The sequence below is a fragment of the Talpa occidentalis genome, unplaced genomic scaffold (genome assembly GCF_014898055.3).
Source record: "Talpa occidentalis isolate TD23 unplaced genomic scaffold, MPIMG_talOcc4v2.1 talOcc4.6, whole genome shotgun sequence".
NCBI lineage: Eukaryota > Metazoa > Chordata > Mammalia > Eulipotyphla > Talpidae > Talpa > Talpa occidentalis.
Window position 1 is genome coordinate 120239568 of NW_023604972.1, and position 23694 is coordinate 120263261.

General features: G+C 39.0%; 1 protein-coding gene across 6 annotated transcripts in view; it reads left to right on the forward strand.

The window, feature by feature from the left end:
• The window catches only part of LIFR (LIF receptor subunit alpha), a 99045-nt gene that overhangs the window by 55316 nt on the left and 20035 nt on the right, over positions 1-23694 (forward strand). For all 6 annotated transcript variants that reach the window (XM_054688261.1, XM_054688263.1, XM_054688260.1 and 3 more), the window contains 11 exons: positions 212-326; positions 2967-3106; positions 8206-8369; positions 11063-11237; positions 12934-13188; positions 15671-15800; positions 16197-16366; positions 17945-18090; positions 19054-19216; positions 21730-21800; positions 23185-23398. In XM_054688261.1, the coding sequence (XP_054544236.1) occupies positions 212-326; positions 2967-3106; positions 8206-8369; positions 11063-11237; positions 12934-13188; positions 15671-15800; positions 16197-16366; positions 17945-18090; positions 19054-19216; positions 21730-21800; positions 23185-23398 (1743 nt within the window). The remainder of the gene's footprint in view (positions 1-211; positions 327-2966; positions 3107-8205; positions 8370-11062; positions 11238-12933; positions 13189-15670; positions 15801-16196; positions 16367-17944; positions 18091-19053; positions 19217-21729; positions 21801-23184; positions 23399-23694) is intronic.

A 23694-nucleotide genomic window follows, 5' to 3' on the forward strand; every position in this document is an offset into this window, starting at 1 on the left:
TTTATTCACTAGACTTTTTTAAGGCTCCACCATGAAATAGAAAGCCAGTGTCCTGCCTTGGTGAATGTTTATGTCTTCCTCTCTGCACTAAGACCACCAGCCCTTTGCAGACACATGCTTGTACTTATGACTGAAAACTGATTTTTTAAACTTGCTTACAGTAGTTAAAATAAGCATGTTGTGTGCCTGTGTGTTCTTTCTCCTTCTTCAGGGACTCCTCGTGATTTAAAGTGTATAACTCACAATTTGCAAGTGTGGGACTGTTCTTGGAAAGCATCCTTTGGAGCAGGCCGTGGTGCTTTCTACGAAGTTTGCATTGAAAACAGGTAATGGAAATACTTCATCAGCTACCACAGAAAGATAAAAAGTTCCTTATCTTTAATTTTAGAGCATAAAGATTTTATTCTGTAAGTATTTACTCTCTGTTTCCTAAAAACTGTGAATCACATCAATCATTCAAGATGAAACAAACCCTTCTCCGCCAAAACTTTGATTCTTTTATTATATGAATAGTCAAGAAGTAATGTGCTGTGTGGCTGGTCTGTCTCAAACCAATGTCTGAGTATGCAGTTAAGTTTAAATTCTGACTGTGCTAGCAGAAAGTGTCTGTATGAATGCCTTAACAAACAGGCACTTACTCCTGTGTAAAATGTCAGTTACAGGCTACAATGGCTATTGATGACCGCGAGAGACCCAGGTTTCTCTTTAGTGCCTACTCAGCTGTGTTCAGCTGGGTCTGCTTTTCGAAGAGAATGCTTGGGGACTGTTGTGTGTGAATTTTGGAAAGTAGGAAGACAAAGGTTTTTGTAAAGAAGACTTCTGAGAAGTCCCACACAGCACCCCTGTTTTTGTCTCATTGACCAGAACGTAGTAAAATGGCCAGACCGAGTTGCCAGAGGCTGGCCCCACATCCTCCTAGCTGGGTGGCCGTGTGTGCCACCACATACCCAGATAAATGTTGGCTTGTTGTTGAGCAAAATGGGAAATGTACATTAGGAGGGAAGCAGCAGTTTCTGTCACATCCTTCATTCGGGACTGGCCGGATGCTCCCGAGCCGGGATTTGAGGCCTCTAGCCTGCCTGAAGCTGGGACATTCCCCTTACCTGTCCCTAACCACAGCCAGGTGATAAGTTGTTGGAAACACCAAGAGATTCAACAGGGAGGTCCAAGTCCCAGCCTGCTGTCGAGTGGTCTGGACATTGACACACATGTGTGTTTGAATTCTCTCAGATCTTCCCTCACTGTGTACATTTACTGAGTGTTGTCATAAGCACCAGGCCATTTAGGAGCCAGGGTGAGTTTGGTTGTGTTGCAGAGACAGCCGCCAAATCTTAGTTCCTTATTTTCTGCTTGTGTTCTCAGCCAGTGCTGAGTTAACTGACACCTCTCCCTTCGGACCCCAGACTGAGGGGCCCCCAGCCTGGGGCGCGGCAGGGCACGTGGCGGTGGGAGCAGTGGGGAGAGGCCAGCACAGCCTGCGCCTGCTTTCACAGCTTCCTGCTCGAAGTGATGAATGTGACTTTCACTCAGAATCCTCTGCTGATAAAGTCACAACACCTTTACGTCAAGATTCAGGGAGGTGTCATGTCATCACTGGGAGGTCAAATGAGAAGAACCTGAATATTTGGTAAATGACACTCACTAATGAATCCTGGGACCACACAGAGAGAAGGGAGTTTTGACCCCAGGGAGTTCTCAGGGTACAAATCCCAACAGTGCAGTGGGTGCAGTGCTGAGAAGGTCCAAGCAGGATTGACAGAAGTGTCAGGTCCAGAGCAGCTGCCAGAGGACATGTGGATGTGGAGTAGGAATACTCAGTTTTCGCAGCAGAAAGTGGGCAGAAGGACATCCAGTTGAACAGGTCCAATGGCTGCACCTTTGAAATAGCACATGGTAGAGAATTCAGGCCACTTTGTGGCATTAAAGAGGCCCCCCATAGGACCCCACCTGTCTGAGTCTGCACCCCATGTGAATAACCTGAGAGGCCTGTGCAGGTGCTGGACAGGGACAGGGAAACAGAAGGCACCAGAGTCCTTTGCTTGAATTAATCTTTTCATGGGAAGTTAGAAATGTATAGGAATAATAATAAAGAATGCCAGCATGCTTTGTAGAGACACAAAAGGCCCTGGAGCCACAGAGGAAAAATCACTTTTGTCTAGGAGAGAATGGGCGGGGGAGCTGGACGCTGCTGAAAGCAGTGCAGATGAGGAAGCTTGGCTCACAGGAACTCTGAGCCAGGGCAGGGGGTGGACAAGTGGAGGGCGTGTTCAAGGGGGCAGACACATGGACAAGTAGCCAAGGTCCTTTCTTTCCTCAGAAGGCCATCTCAGCTTAAAGGACAGAGGGCTTGTGTGACCTACAGATGCAGGCCGTTCAGGGGACAGAGGAGGGAAGGCTGCAGAGATTGGATGGGAATTCATAGGGCATGCTAGGTGCTGCTTTCTAGTACCACTTTCTAGTACAGTCTGGTTCATTTTCTTCCATTACATTGATGAACTTTTTTTCAGTCTTAAAATTCAATGTAATCCATCAGTCATTTTGTGTGTGTGTGCGTGCACGTAGAAGAACCTAAAGTGTTTTCTGGGCCTCCCCAGTGGTGCAGCGGTTGAGCGCTGGGCTACAAAGCTGCCCACAGCCTCTGCAGCGCCGGTTCAATCCCCGGCCGCCAGTGAGGGTTCCACATGGTGCGCAGACATCTCCTGCTGTGCCCACTGCTCCCCTCAGCAGTGTATTTCATCAGTCTGCCTGTTCTGTTCCCCACTCTGGCTCTAGTGAGTTCTCTTACCCTTCCGCACTTCTGACTGTACTCAGTGCTTGTATAAATAAATAAATAAATCTTTAAAAAAAAAAAAGAAGTACATTAAAAAAATAAAGTGTTTTCCACTGAATTGTCTATTAATCAGTTTTTTTGAAAATGGCACTATCAATTTTATCTACTAATTAAAGTTCAATTTCTTATATTGCAGACCGCGTTCTTGTTATCAGTCACAGAAAGCAAATATCAAAATCCCACCTCTTCCACCTGGTGACCATGAAATAATGATAAACTCTTCACATGGCTTTGGAAGTTTGATGAGTAAATTCCTCTTAAGTGAAAAAAACGTCTGTAAGTATTCATAAGGAAAATTAATTTTAAAGTAACTCAGAAGAGTGTCTTTGTTAGTATTGTGGTGCTCTAAAGTTGGCAGAATCTTACATTCTTTTGAGTCTGTTGTTACAGTAATTCTTTCATTTGCCCAGCAACCACACTGTGTGTTGTAGAGCACAGCCAAGGTTAAGAAGGGAGCAAGCTTGTCTTCCAGTCTGTCCCAGTAGATGTCACAGGGGTCAAGATCCTTTCGGCGGTTGGGTGCTCTTCTCTTCACCCCTTTGCCATGTGGATTCCTGAGCCCCTCAGAATTTCTCAGATGCCACCTGCTCTTGGGAGGAGAAGTAGTCTTTGACCACCCTCTCCCAGAAAGACTGTTCTGTTCTTAACACTCCTTTAGGCAATCTGTATTTCTCACAATTGTATTTATAATTTACTGTGTACATTGATGGGTTACACTGCTTACTGTGTCCTCCTCAAGAAGATAGGTCTCCAAGAGTCAGGAACTTTGTCTTCTACACAAGCACCCAGCCCATGTCTGGCACACAGTGGGCATCTTCTAAACATGTGCTGATTGAGAGCCCAACAGATGTGCTATAAGTTGAGAGGAAGCAGGAGACAAATCCAGGTTGATAGAGATGCAATTTTGTTATGCAGCAAAATCCTAAACGCTTGGTAGTCTTGAGTCTTTTATGGTGGGGTGCAAGTGTGTTGGCTCCTAGCTATCTAGGGTGGTATCATAATGATAATATAATGACCTTTATAGGAATGAATCACTTTGAAGCAAAGGAAAGAGAATATAATTACTTTGGTCATCTGTCCCATTTCATGGACAGGACACCTGTTTGGAGTGGTCTGTGTCTGAGATAGAACATTTTGAAAGTAGGAACTTAAAATCTGTCCCATTTTCTGGTCAAAGTGTTGTTCAGTGAGTTACTAGTTAGGGCCATCTTTGAAGATAAAGGGAACAGCCATGCTTGTTATTTTCCTTCTTAGTTTATGGAGATCCCTTGAGGATGTTTTGTTCTGATAAGCATGATCCAAATACCCACAGAGAAATACTGTTAACTCTCAAATATATTTTCTGTGCATATATATATGAACAACAAGACTCATGTTACTTTATAACCTGTTGGGTAGAAGACAGATTTTACAGTTATCTAAATAAATCTAATATCATTGTTACAGGCTGCAGAATATTCCACTGAATGGAGGTGCCATAATTACCTTAGGGGTTGCTTACTAACCTTAAGGATTTTATTTCCAGTTTTTCAATATTTTAACCAGTGCTCTGATGAACATCTTTTGCACGTATTTCTGAATATGCGTGCTGTTCAGCTTAAGCTAAATTCTAAGAATCGGAAATGCTTCATCCATTATATTCCCCCTTTTATCACTTCTGATATCCACCACCAGTTGTCCTCCTCACATTTTGAATCCTTTTATCTTCCCATAAACATCACAGTGGAGAGTGCCTGTTCTTCCGTGTGCTTGCCAGGACTCGGTGTTATCTGCCTGTCTTCGTTTGCCATTTCAGTCTGATGACCTCCAAATTTTAACACTTTTGTTTTTACATTTCTGTGATTAATTTTCAAAATTATCAGTTGTCTGTGTTCTTTTCTAGAATGTAAGTATCCTTGTAAATTTTCTCTCGTGTAAAAAAAGTCTTTTCCTGATCATTTCACAGACTTCTCTATCTTGTGGCTAGTAATTCTGTCATATTTGCTACAAATAATTTCCCAAGTTTAGCATTCAAATATGATGGTATTTTTTTATACCACAGGTTTTCAATTTTTTTTCTTAATTTTTACTTTGATTTGGGGGGGGGTTTACATTTTTGTTCTTCCATGTGTGCATGTCCCACTCCTTCCACCTAACCATCCACGCCAGTGTCCCCTGCCTCCCTCCCTCCCTCCCCTCCCCCTTTGTTCTTTCTAATAGTCATTATATTCTTTCACTGAGTTTAAGATCTATTCCTACTATATTTTACCTGTGTATGTTGTTTGGTTATTTATATTCCACAGATGAGTGTAACCAACAGAACCCTGTCTTTCACTTCTTGAGTTATTTCATTTAACAATCAGCTTGAAGTCCATCTGTTTTGCTGCAAATGCCACTATTTCATCTTTTTCACCACTGTATAATACTCCATTGAGTATGTATCCCACCATTTCTCTATCCATTTGTCCGTTGAAGGGCATTTAGTTTGGTTCCAGGATTTGAGTGGGCTGTTTTGTTTTTTGTTGTCCTTGAATTGTGTAAAAATTTTGTAAATTTTGGAGATTATCCTCTTGTCAGCTGTGTGGTATGCAAATATTTTAATGTCTTCAATTTCTTAAAATAACCTGAAAAAGTGGATCTCGCTGATAGGGTAAAGTACAGAACAGTAGGGATCCTAGGAAGGAGCTGCAATAACTCCCATCTTCAGATGTTGTTAAGCAGAAAGTATGGTGGTGATGGGTTGAGGGACTGATTTAAAAAAATAAACAAGACTTTGATAGCATTTCTTTCCTGAGAAGTTCCTATTTTCTAGAAAGTAAGTTAACCTTGGACTCAAGTATCTCTTTTAGCTAGGAAAAAATGCAGCTGGCAGTTCATGGGCACTTAGGAAAAACTTCCCATGTGTGCTGTGAAGTTAAAAGAAAGGGGGAGGAGACGAGAGTTTAATCCTTTCATTTGTGACTGTGGTTACTCCTGTCTTCAACCTGAAATATTGGCTGTGGCTTGTGTTTTGAAGAGCAGCCCACTACTGTTTAGATAAAATGTAAATTATGTAGACTTTGCAGGGAGGCAAGCATTTTAATAAATGAGTGTTGCCTCAGTAAAAGTAGTCCACGTTTCATAATTTTAAGTTACATTGTGACATCTTGAAACATTTGAAAGAGAAACCACCTTCTTGGAAGCCTCTGCTCTGTGTGGTCACAGTCACCTTCGGCTTTCCCATTCCTGACATTAAATCAACTTCTTGCTCTTTGTTGCTCTGTGCTTTTTCTTTTTTTAAAAAAGCACTATCTCGCTTAAAGCTTAGCCTATAAAGCGCCCACCACTGTCCTCATACAACTCTGTAATTGTTGACTTTTACTTTAGACATTAAATCCACATGTGCAGTTTCTTTACAGCTCTGAGCATTTTACCAAAATCCAGTGTACAGCACCACGGTCAGCAAATTTCAGTTAAATTTACAAGTCCTTATTTTAAGTTCCAATACTGATTTATCTTGCATTTGTTCTGCCATTTCTGTTTATTTTTTTTCTGCCACTGTTATTTAGCACGTCAGCAACACGGCACTCCTGCAATTTGTGCTCACCCTGACCTTGTTGCATGACCTTGAGCTTCATGGGGAAGCATTAGGTTTGACATGCGCCTGAGAAAGCATGTCTCTGGATTTCTTGTGACTTGCCTTCACCTGGTTGTCCCTGGGGTGTCATTTGAGGAGAGGATTTGGTTCATTAAAAATTTTCCTTAAATTACTCATCTCTTGTAGGGGGTTGGCTTGAAGATTTTGATGGGTGCCTTACTCTGTCTGCTGCTCATTTCAGTGTGCCAGTTTCTCCTATTAGAGGCCCATATCCTTGAGCTTGGTTTTTTTCTTCACTGTGTTTGCAGTGCAGCTTCAGGCCCACTGCCCCCTCAGACTTTGATGCTGACAGTCCTCCCACCAACGCCTGTTGTCTTTTCTGTCTCGCTCCAGGAGCTCTTTTTGGCTGAGTTAGCAACCCATTTCTTTTGCTTTCAGTGATCCTGGATGTTCTGCAGTGGAAAGTCTCTGTGTCATTCTCTCACAGGATTCTTGCTGGGGTCTTTGGTTCCTTGAAATGTTGACTGTCTATGGGGACAGGCTCTGGCTGTTTTATGTCTGTGAGTTCGCATTTGTTTCTCCAGGTACACTCAGTAAGATCCCCTGGAATCCGTATCCATGGGTCTGACTTGGCCTGTCCTCACTAGCCCTCTGCAGGTGCCTCCGCTGACAGACTCTCCTCCCTGTGGCCCCTGGTCACCCAGAGCCAGGCTTCTGCTTCTCTTTACAGTGGTCTCATTCCTTTTTGCCTTTTTCTGATGCTTTATGGGCTAGAAACATAAGGACATCTTACATTTAATCTCTCTCATTATGCTAATCCTTCATGTCTGATTTTGTCCTTTGTTTTCTATGTGCAAAGTCATGATTTGTATCTATACTACTCTGGCCAGTTTTTCCATAGAACCCTCCCACTTGATCACCTTATCTCTTGCCTTCATGCCTGGCAGCCCCTGTGCCCACCACTGCAGCACTTAACCCGCTGACTTCCTTGCTCAATGCCTTAGGCACTGTTCTGGTCCTGCTGCTGATACTGATACGAATATCTGATAGTACCTCATCACCCCCTCAAGTGGGTGACATCTCTGAGCATGAAGGGCGTCTAACATGGGAGGTAAAAGGAAAGGCTATAGAAAAATACAGAAGGGCCTTCCTGGTGGCGCAGGCGGTTGAGCGCTGCACTGTGAAGCTGTCCGCAGCCTCTGCAGCATGGGTTCGATCCTGGCCAGCCGGCAAGTGTCCCACATGGTGAAGTGGACCTCTTCTGTCTTGCCCACTGCTCTCCTCAGCATTGTGTTTCATTAGTCTGCCTGTTCTGTTCCCTGCTCTGTCTCTGGTGAATCCTCTCACCCTCCCCCACATCTGACCTGTACCCCAGTTCTTGCATAAAAATAAATAAATCTTTAAAAAAAAAAAAAGAAAAATACAGAAAACTCAGTCAAAGCAAAGTCTCCATAACTGTTGTCTTCTTAGACATAGCTTAAGAGTGGAAACTTATTTCACTCTGATATTGCCAGCTTGTAGGACCTAGATCACCTGATACTACAGTTGCTATTTGTCTTAGAAGATCTATTATGGATTTGAAACAACCAGCTGATAAGTACTTTTCTCAAATTTTCTGATGAATCACTGGGAGCTACTTATACAAATAAATACTTATATTCTCTTTATTCAGTAACAGGTTTCAGCGTTTGCTTTTAATACTTAATTTTTTTTTGATCACGAAGGAATGGGATTTAAAATCAGGTAATTAATGGAATCACAATATGAAAAATTATTACTAATTTTACTAAGTGTTATCTTCTGTTTTTGTTTTTTGAAGACTTAATTCCAGATACTCCAGAGATCTTGAATTTGTCTGCTGATTTCTCAACTTCTACGTTACACGTAAAGTGGAATGACAAAGGTTCTGTTTATCCACACCACTCAAATGTCATCTGGGAAATTAAAATTCTACAAAAAGAAAAAATGGAAATCATTGAACTAGTAAGTTTCAACAAAAGCAGATTTTTGTTCTGTAACATAAAAGAAACTGAGTAACTTTTGTAAAGAAAAACTTTTAAGGTAGCATCAGTGAATCTTTGAGTTATTAAGGAAATAGATCAGACAACCTTTCAAAGTTCATTAAAAACTGTATGCTGTGACTCAAAAGTCACTTAATTACTAAAACAACATGTAACCATTATAGGAAGTTTAGGGAAGTCATATTACCACTCACATAGTAATTTTTTTATACATACGCTTCTACATATATGAAATAAAGGTATACATATATACACTTTTATATTTAGTTTATTATTTTTATCTTTGACTTATTATAAACATAAAAATAAATGTCTTAAAACACATTTAGCCATAATGATTGCTGAGAAATCTGTGAGTTTCAGTTTGTCTACATCTGAAAAAATGCTTTTATATTTATTACATAATTTTTTCCCTCTCATTTTTTAATCCTGCTTATGAATGGTTTCCTCATGTTCTAACTTTGGTTAGCTTTTTGTCCTAAGGGTTAATGAGAGGTAGTAATAAAAAGTTTAAACAGTTAGTATGTGGTAATTACTCTTTATGACTTTTACTCTTTTCCCCTTAGTGGATTTGAGATATGCTTATAGATTTAAGAATTAGAAGGCTATCTCATGGTTTTACAATTTATTTGCGTAGGTTCAAGATAAGATAGTAAATATAATAAACAGAATTATTCTGTAGTTCATAGCTGCCGTCTTATCTTTTTTTTGTCAATTCACATCTTACATTCCGAAAGCAGTCACAGCTGTCGTGTTGGCATAGATGGAGGCTGCAGCATTCCTGATGATGTTGTAAAGCTCCCCAGTTAATTCTTTGCACTGTCAAAGCAACAGGCCTCATGAGGGAGGCAGCTTTCTCCCCCAATTTTACAGATAAAGATACAGAGTCACAGGAAGACTTTAAATGGTAGAACCAGGTCTGGAACCCAGGCAATTGTTTCCAACACACACATGCACACATTTCCTCTCTTACCTGTGTCATTCTAATTTTTGGTCTACTTGTATTTGCTGTTCTTGTCATAATTATCAGAAACTCTGTCCACCACTGAACCATGTAGTATATCCCAATCTTATTTTTCTTCTGTCTTTTTTTTTGTTTTTTAGTTTGATTTGTCTGCTTTATTTATTAACTCCTGAAGTCTCTCCAGGTAGTGTAAATCTCCTGCCAGAATGTTTAAACATAATAGGTCTTTTATCTCTGTGACTAAGTCTCTTTGAGGAGTCTTTTCTGACCAACTTCCCAACCCCTGTACATAAGGCCTCTTGTGGATACTGACAACATTTGGGTAGCATAGAATGTGGTAAATAGCTGAGGATTCTTGGGCCAGTGGTGTCTCAGGAATTCCAGCATCTTCAACTCTTACCATCTACCTCCTAGATTTCAAGAGATTAAAACCTAAGTATTCCTATAACTAGTTTAAGAAAATCTTAGTATCTTTTGGCACATTTGTCAGGAAGCTATGGTTCAAGGGGTTCTCCCTTATTGAACAGTATTCTGTTCACATGTTTCTTGTAACAATCCTGTTTTTCCTCAAATCCCTGCCTTCCTTTTAGTTCCTTGTTTTGTTGGAAGCAGATATTCTATTAGTCATTTGTTATTTATTGTAGAAACTCTCCTATCTATAGTAGTTAGCTTATAGATAGATTTTATTTAAAAAATTAAAATAACTTATAACATTAAAAAGATTGTCATTTGAAGTTGTTGAGAAAATGCAGAACATTGGGAGCTTTCATATACTGCTAGTGAGAATATAAAATGCTTCTTGCAAATATATTGAGACACAACATTTCCTAAAATGTCTTTATTCTGTACGCAATCATGATTGATGGATTGACTGGATATAGAACTCTTGGCTGGGAAACTTTCTCACATTTTGAAGGCATTATCCTATTTGTTTCTTTATGTGAATTTATCTTCATCTCTTCTACTAGACAGTCAAAGGGTCTCTTTCAGTTTGAAAGTGTAGCTTCTAAAATTTTACTATTATTGTTTCTTCTCCTGTTTTTTTGTCCTTGTCCATCTATAATCTTGTTTTAGAGGGATTTCAGGAGGTAAGAGAGAAGGAGATACATTTATTTAAGCTGTTGTCTTAAACCATAAGTCTCAAGGTCTCTTTAGCAAATACATAACATTTTATTGAAATTCAACGTCCATTTCTCATAATTTAGATAAATATGTTATACAATAATAATTTGCATATTTAAAGGTAAAATTTAAAGTTTATGTAATAGTTATATTAAAAAAAACAGTTCAAAGCAATAATTAATTTTGTTGAGATGACAACCCTCCCTCTTATTTGAATGCTTTAGAGGTACAAACTATTAATCCTTTTTTCTCCATGAAAATGGAAATGATATAAGCAATGGCATATTTTCTTCAAAACTGCATTGACTCTTACAGAGTATCAACATCTTGTGTAGTAATGAAGTGGAGCCTAAAGCTGAAGAAAGTAAACATAAACATATCATGATTAGTGCTACTGTTACGCTCCTGTTGCGCCTTATTGAAAGCTGTGAGGTAGTTGTACGAAAAAGCAAACCTTTAGCTTATTTAGCTGGTGATTGTGTGTGGTCGCTTGTGTTTTTTAATCCTAAAAGAAAGCAAAACATATCACTACTTGGAAATAAAATTTTTTGTTTCTATTCAATTTTTAGATGACCCACAACACAACTCTGACAGGAAAAGATACAATTCACCATTGGAGCTGGACCTCCGACATGCCTTTGGAGTGCGCCATTCACTACGTGGGGATTAAATGCTACATTGACGATCATCATTTCTCTGGTCGGAAACAGTGGAGTAACTGGAGTCCACTGAAGAACATTTCCTGTGAGTGCTTACTCAAAGTTAATTTTTGTCTCAAGTGAACTAGTTTAATCTTGCTTTAATTAATCTTATCAATTAAATTCAATGATGTTTAGCTCAAGCTTGCAGTTCTCTGAATTCCAAAACATGAGTGTGTGAAGCTTACCTGGTGATCTTCTCAGGTTCCCCATCCCAGAGGATTTTAACTCAAGGAGTCTGTCAGGCCTCAGGAATCTGGATATTTAAAGAACTTCCTGAGTGATTGAGTAAACATGCAGGTTTGAAAACCACTATAGTTGGTAGGCACTGAAGAGCATTTAAAAGTTGTACGGAGGTGGTAATGAGTGAGGTCTATATTTTTGCAAAATGGATTCCAGTTCTTACCCACAGAGCAGACCCCTGTGGATGGTAGAGTTGTTGCTGAGAGCCTGGGAATCTGCACAGATACCAAAAATCACTTGGACTTTTAATAAAACTCATGTGCTGCTAGAATGTTGGCAGTGTGAGAGAGGCCTTGGAACATTGTTAACAATTAAATGAAGTCCTCAGAAAGGCTGGCAATCATTGTAGTTAATCAACTCCAGTGACAATATGGAGAAATGAATCAGAAAAAAAGGAAGGACTGGAAGCAGGTTGATAAATAAAGAGAATCTTGTTGAAGTTGGGCAAAAGCCAATGAAGTTGGGTTTATAAATGAAAAGGGGCGGAAGGTATGAAAACACCAATGAGACAAAATTAGAATTAGTGACTGTGTTTGGTGTGGGAGAATTTAAGCCAAAGTTCAGTTTGAGAAGCTGGGTAGTTGCCAATGCCATCCACTAAAGACAGAAAAAATATGAACAAATTATGTGGGAAAGATAAATTTCATTTTTAATATGTTGAACTTGAGGTATTTATGAAGTGTCTGGGTAGCAATGCCTAATAGGCAGTAAGAAATACAGATTTGGCATCCTAATGAGTAGTTGGCGCTAACTCTATGTATTGAGTATTATTGACACTGTATGTTATGAAAAGAAATGACATCCAAGAACTAAGAAATTATAGGAGTTGGAACCCAGGAGAGAAGTGAGTTTTGAGAAGGAAGACTTCAGCCTGTGGAAATCAGTGAGAAGGGTCACTGAAAAGTGGCCGGAGCAGTTAGTCCAGAGAGTCATTTTTTGTAGACTGGTAGGGCTAGTAGCCCGATAGCAGTAAACAGTAGAAAGGAGACTCGAGGCAATAAAAAAATGACAGGCTATTTAGGAGGTCAAAAAAGGTGTGCCTTTAACCTGCAGAGATTAGTGATAAAGAAAAAGTGCTCTTTAAGATCTGCATTACTTAAATATATATTAGGCCAAGTGAGGTAGAGTTTCCCTAAATGTGTAGAATCAATTAAAAGATAGGGAATACTTAATGAGTGATTTTTTTGTGTGACTTTTTCCCATATGAATATAAACCAATCTAATTTGAACCTTTGAACTTCTTAGACCTTAACCTGTAATCTTAGATATTGGCCTGTGATTTTCCCTCTGTTCCCTGACCATCATCCCATCATCCGTAAATAAAGCACCCACCTTTTTATTTGTTATGTGGTATGTCTTCTCCTTTGAAACCTGGGAGACATACCCTGTAATGGGCCACCACTATGACAAAGCACCTAACAGTGTGTGTTTTGTATACTTTGGGCTATTTATGGTAAAAGGCTTCTAAAGTATTTATGACTCCCTTTTGCTCTTTCTAGGGTCCTCTGATTCTCAGACTAAGGTTTTTCCTCAAGACAAAGTGATACCTGTAGGCTCGGATATAACATTTTGTTGTGTGACTCAAGAAAAGGTGTTGTCAGCACAGATTGGCCAAACAAATTGTCCCCTTATTCATCTTGATGGGGAGAATGTTGCAATCAAGATCCATAATATTTCTGTTTCTGCACATAGTGGAACAAATGTGGTTTTCACAACAGATGACAACATGTTTGGAACAGTTGTTTTTGCAGGATGTAAGTATATAATATTTACTTATTCATTAATTCATTTCTAAGCCAGTATTGATTTACAACATTGTATATAATTTAGGGGAACAGCTTCACACCTTATCAGATGTGTGTCATCACACCCCATCCACCAAGTAGGCACCCATATCCAATTCTTAAAGAGTTCCTATTAATTTGTTTTCTTTGAACACCTTAGCTTTATTGAGGAGGGGGGGAGCTTCTGTTTCTTCCTTACTTTATAAATTCTTTAATATAAATTATATATGAAAGTGCCGTAAGTTTTGCTTGTTTTAAGATGATCTAGCTGTGTTTTCTGCATACCTCTATAGAAATTGTAGGTTTCTTAAAAAGATTTAGCGCATCGAGCTGCTAATTTTTAGTTCAAATTCTTAGCTAACAGCTTTGTTGAAACAAGGGTAGTGTATAATATTTCTTAATCCTGCATCATTTAGGAATTACCTCCTATAAATTATTTTCTCAACTACTAAAGGCATACCTTTTTTAAGGATCTGAATTAAAGAAGTTTAAATGATTTTGCCTAAAGCCTTTCAGGAACATGTATATACTTCTCCAGCCTTTACAGTGACCTTTTTGAGAGCATCACCTCCTCTTGATGTGTCCATTACATTGATGCTCTCAGTGCAGGAGCATCTTCATTACTGTAATCACGCCTTTGCTCCTAAAATTTCATGATATTTCTAAAAGTTGTTGTGATGGACTGCTCTACCTATGTAGCTTCTGTTGACTGTCTACAAATGATTTTGTGTTCGCATCTTTGTCTCTTCCCCTGTGTCTGTAACGTGGTGGGTTGCTGAGAGATTTGCTTCCCCACATTCCAAACTACCGGCCCTGAGTTTGGTCTCAGGGTCTCGTGAATGAAGTGTTTTGTGATTTACTCTTACTTAGTGCTTTTCCTTGTGCTTTTTTATGGTTCTCAGCTGTGCTCTGGACTGCCTGCTCTCAGCCACTTCTTTACTACTGCTGATGAAGTGCATTCCATCGCTCATGTGCTTTCCAGGGAATAGCCAGGATTAGGTGCATTTCTCAGCTGAGAACTGTGGCCTTCCCTTTATGCCTTCCCAGTATAACATTTTGGAATTCAAGGGAGAGTGAGGCTATACTCATATTTAAATTTGACAATATATGAAAAGTAAATTTTCTTTTCTCATGGAATTTTAAGAAATAAAACCTACAACATTCCTCACAAGTGATCACATAGACTAAATTGAGAACACGGTGGTATTTGTAGTGAAGCAGTTTGATAAGCGATACCAGAAAGTGAGCTCTCCACTTACAAGAATGAAAGAAAAAAATACAGCTTAAGAGATGAGAATGTTCACTGAGTTTATTAGTTCCAATAGTGATCGACTCTACTATCATAATATTAGAACAAAACTGAATGAACTCAATTTCACTTTCACTTACAACATTCAGAGGTTGAAAAATTGTTCAGTATTTATCAAGAGCAGCAGTAACTTTTCAAAGGGAGCTCTTTAAAAGCTTATTACAATAAAGATAGGTTATGTTATGAGTTAGGGATTGAGCTTCATTTATTTTCTTTCCTTTGTGGATAGCCTATTAGGCCACCATTTCTTGAAAAGACCAGAGAGAATTTTAGAATCAGCTTGTCAGTTTCCCCTTACACACATACACACACTATCATAACCTGACAGGATTTTAATTTGGATTACATTAAATCTTGTCAATTTAGGTGATCAATCTAGGTGATCAATTTTCATTCCAACAATACTGAGTCTTCTAGCCAAGAATGTGGTATATATCCCTCCATTTATTTAAATCTTCTTTGATTTATCCTCATGACATGAGGTCTTACATATCTTTGATAAATTTATTCTTAGGTTTTTGGTGGTGTTTTGGTGCTACTAAAAATAACTTTTTTTATAATTTGCATTTTTGTATTTGCTGCTATATTGAAAAAAAATTGGTTTACACCTAGCTTTTACATCACTTTGGTTAATTCTTTTGTAAACTAATTTCTTTGAAAAGAAAATTAGTAAATTTCAAATACGGCCCTCTTAACTTTTCTCCTTCAATCTTTATCTTCAGTTCCTGTTATTTGAAGTATAGTTAAGCATACAACATACTATATCTGATAGTCAACATTTTAAAAATACTCAAAATTTTGGTATTTGACTTTAATAAAATGATTAAGTTTGACCTTAGATTTAAAACAACTTTCAAAATAAATGTCAATCTTAGTTCTATTGATGTGTTCAGGTGTCTGCTGGAGCCAGTTTCCAAATGAAATTCACTTATATGTTAATCCATCATTTCTAATGTAATATGAGCTCCAAATTACATGCTACAGAAAGAGTGGTAATTCCTACATAGTTCAAAAAGTAAAATGTACAGTAAACCTTCATTTTTGAAGGAAATGGTACAAAATATAATTAACATTTATGAAACAAATTTTTCAAGGAAAACATGTAACCATAAGTAACTACATTTTGTTTTCTTTTCCTATTAGATCCACCTGATATTCCTCAAAAACTAAACTGTGAGACATATGATTTAAAAGAGGTTATATGTACCTGGAATGCAGGGAGATCAACGGCACTGGTGGGCCCTCGAAATACCAGCTACACTTTATTTGAAAGGTAAAGGTCTCTGGAGTGGATGCTAAATGACATGTGGAAATGCTCAATCTCATTTGTATTATGAACCACCTTAAAACCAAACAAGGGGTATAGAATTATGTATACCATAAATATGTAATGTGAATGCACACGGACTTGATTTCTTGATTCTTTTTTTTTAAATAACCTGTAAGGATGAACACTCAGCTATGAACTGAGACCGTTTCAGAGCGCAGTGATTTGCTTCTATTTTCTATATTGTATACATATTCTTTCCTTGGTATGTAGTAGTCTGTAATAGGAAATGTGAACTTTTAAAAAAGGTTATTGGAAACTTTTTCATTCATTTTTTTTTATATACCCTTTATCTCTTGGCATTTTGAAATTATTTTAATATTCTTTGTTGTTCTAATTCAGTTTTTCAGAAAAACATGTTAGATATCAAAGAGCTGAAATGCCCACAAATGAAAGCTATCAGTTATTCTTTCAAATGCTTCCAGATCAAGAAATGTATAATTTTACTCTGAACGCTCGCAATCCTCTGGGCCAATCAAAATCAACAATTTTAGTTAACATAACTGAAAAAGGTAAGCTACTCCATAAACCAGTGTCGTAAAGACAACTTGAGAGGTGGTGAAATGTCTTGCGATGAGTGAAAAGTACATCTAGATATTACTTTTTTTTTTAAGATTTATTTATTTATGCATAAAGGGGCTAGGGTACAGGCCAGAGATGCAGGGGGGTGAGAGGATTCTCTAGAGACAGAGCGGGGAACAGAACAGGCAGTCGTACTGAAATGCACTGCTGAGGGGAGCAGCGGGCAAGTCAGGAGAGGTCTGCTGCGCCATGTGGGTAGCTCCCTGGCCGGCTGGGGATCGAACTTGTGCTGTAGAGGCTGTGGATTGCTTCATAGTGTGGTGTTTAACCTCTTGTGCCACCAGGGAGGCCCTAGATATTACTTTTTACTGATTATCTTTATAGTTACTTAATATTAATTTTGTGATTTTATTTTAAAATAGTGTATAATTTTTATTTCACCATTTTAGTGAATTCAGAAAAAAAAAGTGTCACTTACATAGAAACTGTGACTTTAATAGTTTTTGATTTCTGACAATTTTTTACCTAATTTAAAAAACCTTTTTATTTTGAAATAGTTATAGACTCACAGGGGGTTGCAAAAATATTAAATTAGAGTCTTGTGACCCTTTGACTTGATGGTAGTGCACCATCCACACCAGGCTGCCGGCAGCAGCACACCACCAGGAGTGGACCACTGGCCTAGACTACTGTTCCTGTTTCCTTTTATTCAGTTTTTAATTGGCTTGTGTGTGTGTGTGCAGTATGTACACGTGTGCGGTATGTATGTGTGTGCGCATGCACACCTGTGTGTTTTTATGCAACCAGATCCATCTATAGATTCACAGACCCACCAGCACGGACAAGTTTGTTCCATGGCCCCAAAGGAACTTCGCGCTCCTCTTTAAGCAAACACACCCTCCCCAGCACCTTAGTGCTGATTTTTCCTAAGGCCAAAATGTATTCTGTACTAGTGTTTGTATGTATTTATCTGCCCTCTGCCATGTCAACCTTTTTTTCCCAGTTGATTCTTTCCCACAGCTCAAATGGCCACATGTACTGTTACCTCTGTCATGTGCAGTTTGCCTCATCATACCTCTGTTCTTGCTGTTCTCTGACCTGAAATGCTTTTCAGCATACATTTTGCCAGTTTAAGTATGATTCTTCCTTCAAAGCTCATCTTAATCCCATGTTCACTTTAAGACTTTTCCTACCACGCTTATATTTAAATGCCCGTACCAGTTACTGTCTATACTTATACTTACATAGAAACTGTGACTTTAATAGTTTTTGATTTTGTAATTGTCTTTCTTGTTTGTTTGTCATTCCCCAAATAAAGCAGGAGTTTCATAAAGGTAGAGACCATGATCTTTAGTAAATCTGGCTCCAATTGAGAGACTCTGGTTTGTAGAAAATGTTTGTTGTTCTTCTGGTGTCAGTAGTAGAAATAAGGCTTTTGTATCCCAAACTATGGAATGTTATTAATCAGCACTAATGGTAACTCTCTTAATTTAGCTTTGCTTGTTTCCTAATTGTCATATTAGAAAACAGCTTTTAAAGTAATTAATCTTTAAAAATTACATTTACAGTTCATCCCCGTACTCCTACTTCAATCAAAGTGAAGGATATTAATTCAACAGCTGTCACCCTTAACTGGCGTCTACCAGGCAACTTTGCAAAGATTAAACTTTTATGTCAAGTTGAAATTATTAAAGCTAATTCAGTACAAGAATTGGTAAGATTCCTCTGTAAATTTTGTTGATGTTGTTTTGGATAAACAGTTTTCAAAAAGAAAGAAATTGATAGATGTAAGTGCTCGGATTATTTATTATAGAAATTTACAAGCACCAGGACATTATACCTCAATATAGTAACATTATATTTCACACATAAACAGTCATAATAGTAGACACTATATGTAAGTTTGACTTTTACTATTCAGAATGTTTCCAGGTCTAGTACAGTAGCTGGTGCATAGCTGATGTTCAATAAATTTACGAATGAATCAGTAGTTTTTGCTATAACCTTTAGCACTGGCTAATGGACTAGTCAGCACCAGAAGGAATATGTGACTTTTAAAACTGCTAAGTGCAGCCACGGGAGCAACTGATAATTGGCCATTATAAGGCAGAACATGACTTTCTAATACACTTGAAATATTTAGGTTGACTTTTATACTGCATCATCTCATAATGTGTATTAAGTCCAAAATGAATGATACTGTACTTAAATATTCATTTGAAAATTTACTGTTGATTTCTAGAAAGTTAGTCAAATGCCACATGTAATCCCAAAACTCCAGTGTATGTAATTAGGAGGTCAGAGACTTTCTTGAGGCATGTAAATCCTCTAATTTGTTTAAAATTGCTTTATTTTAATTTAACTTAGTTTAAATAAGTATTAGTTGAATGTTCTACATTTTTAGTACATACTAGAGGGTCTAAGTGCCATATAAAAAAGACACATAAGAGGATTCCTGCCTCCAAGAAATTTCTAGAAAATACCTGAATAATATTTTTAAGCTTCAAGGTTTAGTGGAGGAACTGTCTCTGGTCATATAGAGGCAAACTGATGGACAGTCAATTTATATTACAAATTAAGGGGGCGTTTTTATTTTAAAAAGTGTGTGTGGAAATATATAAGTATGTGTACACAGCACTGTGTCTATACATGTATATACATATTTATTTTCTAATAGCGGAATTTCACAATCAGAGGAGTAGAAAATTCAAGTTACCTCGTTGCTGTGGACAAGTTAAAACCATATACTCTATATACTTTTCGGATTCGTTGTTCCTCTGACACTTTCTGGAAATGGAGCAAATGGAGCAATGAAAAGCGGTATTTAACCACAGAAGCCAGTAAGTCAACTAAATGATTTATAGCTAATTATTACTATAAATTGTTCACACTTTTTTAAAAGAAAATATCATTGAAGCATCTCAGAGTAGGGAAATACTCAGGTAAATTGTGTAATGGTAGGATATCTGCCAGAAAAATATAAAGCCACTTAAAGTTTCGTGATAATATGGAGAAATGCTTGGCTCATACATGAAAGGACTAAGCTGCCTAATCTATAGTATGATTCTAACTATATTAAAATGATGTATAGGAAACTAAAATTGGAACCATGGGAAGATTATGGGATGATTTTTCTCACATTTTCCTCCTCCTGGAATTTTAATAATCTCTTTAGATTGCCTTAAAGGAAACAGTTTCTAACATAGAGATTTTGTTGAGATTTATATTTGCAAACTAGACCTCAGAAATGGATCAGGCAAAAAGGTCTTGAACTTCAGTTTCTATAGTGTACCTAGGTCAAAAAAGTCATGAAATCTGGTAACTGTTTTCCTAAGTATGATAATTGCCAGAGACATAATGAGAGACATGTTTTTGATTAAAAACATGTCAACTTAAAAAAACCAAAAATGTAGGAATTAGGTGTAATTTTCAAGACTTATTCAAAAGATTTTTAAAAAGGTTTATTTGCACTACATAAGGAATATAAAATTTCCAAAAATCAACCAACCATAAAACAAAAAATGATAGCTGTTCATCCAGATTGTGTCTCTTCACATGAAGAATAGAGAGATGAGAGGTGCCTTGCAATATGTGTAAGAATTATTTGAACCATCAAAAAATGAATCCTGTGTGTAAGTTGGGAGAGAGAATACATTCATTATCCACTGCTGTATAACAAATTGTCTCAAAATGACTTTGGGTCTGAGTCTACAGTCAGGGTGTGGGTGAGCCTGCAGCCTAATTGGGACCAGAGCTTCAGCTTTCAAGGTGGTTCACTCACACAGCTGTTAGCAGTTGGCCTTTCCTTGTTGGGGCTGCCAGTGTGTCCTCGTGACATGGCAGCCGACTTTCCCAGACTTAGTGATTGGAGAGAGAGCATGGTGGACTCCACGGGATCCAGAAGGGACATGCCATCCTATCTGCCTTACCCTATTGGTGTACAGGCCAACCCTGATAAAGTGTGGGAAGACGCACACAAGGACATGGGTATCAGGGTGTGTGAGATCGTGGGTCAGTCTGCAGACTGGCTCCCTTACAAGCTTTTGCCCTCAGCTAATGAGCTATTGCTATTGAGAAGAAATATTTTGTCACTTTGCAGGGCGGCAGAGTAGGGAGCAGCGTGGGATAGAGGGAAGACAACTCAAAGTCCAAGTAAAGAGAGAGACCTAGAGGGGTTATACCTTAGGGACTGCCTTTTCCGAGGCAGTCTCACATTTATTCAGAATCATGTTCATGGGAGGTAGGCAAGTACATAGCGGAATGTGTGGAGGAATGTGCATCATGGCGATGTGGCTTGAGATGTATCAGTGTCTGGCAGAAGCTTGGGGGGAATGAATAGGGGTTGTTGCCTGGAAGGTTCCATTGTTCCCGCTGATCAGAACATCTTCTCCCTTGTTCCTATTTACACTTAACTTTCTGTCAGGATAATCAAGCTGGTTATGCTAATTATGGGGGCCATTATGTCTTTCTGCTGCTTCTAGCAGATATTGGTTTTCCAGTATGTTCCTTATACCAAAACGTTTGTCCTGGTGAGAGGTCCCCTGCCTGACTCTACATTTTAGCTTGACCAGCAGGCCTCTGGGCACCAAGACAACAGCTCGAGGAGAGGGGTGCTGGGGAATCCACAATATTTTATTTACACCTCATTAAGATGAATGTATTAATTCACTTAACAAATATTTATTGAGTCCCTGCCATGTGTCAGGAATTGTTCTAGTCCGAGGGATATGTACTGAAGAAAACTGTAATCTGCCAATGGGCGTTATAGGATAGAGGTTTAGAAATGAATATTTTAAAAACATATAACAGTTTCTTAGGGAGTAATGAGTGTCACAGAGGAAAAAGAAGACCTCTAAGGGAGGTAGGTATGAGGGCTAGCAGTCGTGGGGAGGGGATTTAAATAGAGTGGCTAGAAAAGACCTCACTCTTAAAAATATATCCATTTGAGCTGAGCTTTAGAGGTGAGCAAGCAGGCCACATGATTTATTTAAGGAATGAGAGCTCTTGGCAGAGGAAGAAAAGGCACAGAAATGCAGAAGTCTGAGGTATGCTTGTGGAGCAGCTGGGAAACCCGTGCAGGGCCAGCACACACTTGCTGCGGGCAGATAGAAGCATGGCAGGAGGCAGCCCGGGACCAAGCAGCAGGGCCCTGGGGGTGACTTGAACCCATCCTAAGAGGCTGTGCGCTTTGCAGGCATTGAGCACTCCGTGTTCCATGGCTTCATTTCCTCAGTGGAAGCCACCAGACTGCTTCCCGTTTTCATGAGAATTCCAAATATTGGGGAGGAAAATCACATTATCAACTGACATATGGTGTGCATGTTCAAATGTTAATTTTAAATCTCTTTCCTAGTTCCTTCAAAGGGACCAGACACATGGAGAGAGTGGAGTTCTGACGGGAAAAATTTAATCATCTATTGGAAGGTAAATCTCTCGTTTTTCCTTGAAAGTTTGAATAAGTTTATTGTGCTAGATCGCTGGAGTCACATAATGGTGCTCTGACTGTCATGGAGCCCAGAGCTTCCCTGACTGGTTTGCTTTGCTTTGCTGCTGAGAACCTAATCTGACCCCTGACCCTCTTGATTCTCATTGCTGCTGCTTCACCACGGCTGCCTGAGGGCAGATCCCCATCTCACATCTGAACACTCTTCTTTCAGCTCCATGAAGCCTTTACAGGACCTGAGGAGCTTTTGAAATCCATGTCTCTCTCTCTAGTCAAAAACACAGCCAGAAGCTGCAAGTTAGTCCCAAGTGTTTACATTACACTTTTTCTCTCTGTGAATGGGAAGCCGACTTTTTATATATTTCAGGTGCCATTTGTTGCCCATAAATAAATTAAATTATAATATATGCCAATTACAGTTATTCATGGTTTTTTAGAATTTTTAGGTAACATGTGAATTGCATTCTGGTCTATATTTTTCTCTACCATAGAAAACATTTTTGTTACTATATTTTTATCTGATTATGCACTTCAGAAGTAAACTGTTGCACCCTACATCATATTTTGCAACAACAGTGATAGTGGGAGTCCTTTAAATAGTGAATCTAGTTATTGAAAGTAAAACGTAATGTTATGTTTACAAAACTGCATCATGGTGTTGTGGAGCTGAGTTGTGTCGTGTCATGATGGTCTGTGGGGCCCCTGCATCTGCTGCCTCCCCTCATCTTGGACTGAAGAACCCTGGTTGCCCTCAGACGTCTGTCAGGTGCCCCCAAAGTATAGTAATGACTGTCCTTAATACAGACTACTTCAATGTATTGTTCAAACTAGATGACTATGTAACCAGAGTTAAAAATATTGAAGTGATTCAGGTGCTGACTTCAGTGACTAGATTAATGGTGCTGCTGCTTGCCACAGGGGATCATATTTGCCTGGGAAATTAAGTTGTTTTGGGCACATTGTGCCCCTAGTGTCCTTGGAGAGTGCCAGTAGGTGGTGGTTTGACATAAGGCTCTGGAGCCCCAGGGGAAAGGGCCTGAGGACATGGCTCCGAATAGCAAATGAACTATTTTGCTTGGCAGGCACACGCTTCTGAAAAAAGTGACGATAAATGTTGTTTTGAATTTACTTAATTTTCAAGTAACTGTGTGCTCGCACTGCTTATAGCAAGTGTAGTTTTTCTTCCACATCACTTTCCTGGTTTATCCTGGTCTCGGGAGTCTCCTCTGTGTTTCACACTGGTAACAGCTTCATCTTCTCTGATGTTACCTAGTCATGGGTAGTGTGGAGTCCAGGTTCGATTTCATGGTCTTGTCTCGCCACCTCGTCACTTTATAACACAACGTGTTTTTCTGCTCTTCCTAGCCTTTGCCCATTAATGAAGCGAATGGAAAAATACTTTCCTATAATGTGTCTTACTCGTCGGATGAGGAAACACAGTCCCTTTCTGAGATCCCAGACCCCCAGCACAGGGCAGAGATACAACTGGATAAACACGACTACATCATCAGTGTGGTGGCGAAGAATTCGGCCGGCTCTTCCCCACCTTCTAAAATACCCAGTATGGAAATTCCTAACGGTGAGTTCAGAGGGTGATGAGAAGTGAGGGTGACACAGTTGAAAGGTGGGACTTGCTCTCTTATAGGCCAGCTTTCTTCTCATCCGTCCCCTTGCTGCTCTTGACATCTGAGCAGGAGCAAACAGACTCACGTAGATGCTCATGAGAGACGGGTCCTTCGTAGTGGCTCAGAGCATCTGCACTGACGATACAATCATTCCCTCGCCCAGTACCTTTCACTGCAGTGCTAGAGAATTATGGAGAGTTGCTCTTAGGAAGAAACAGTGTAATGATTTATTCAAACGCTGTTTTCCTGG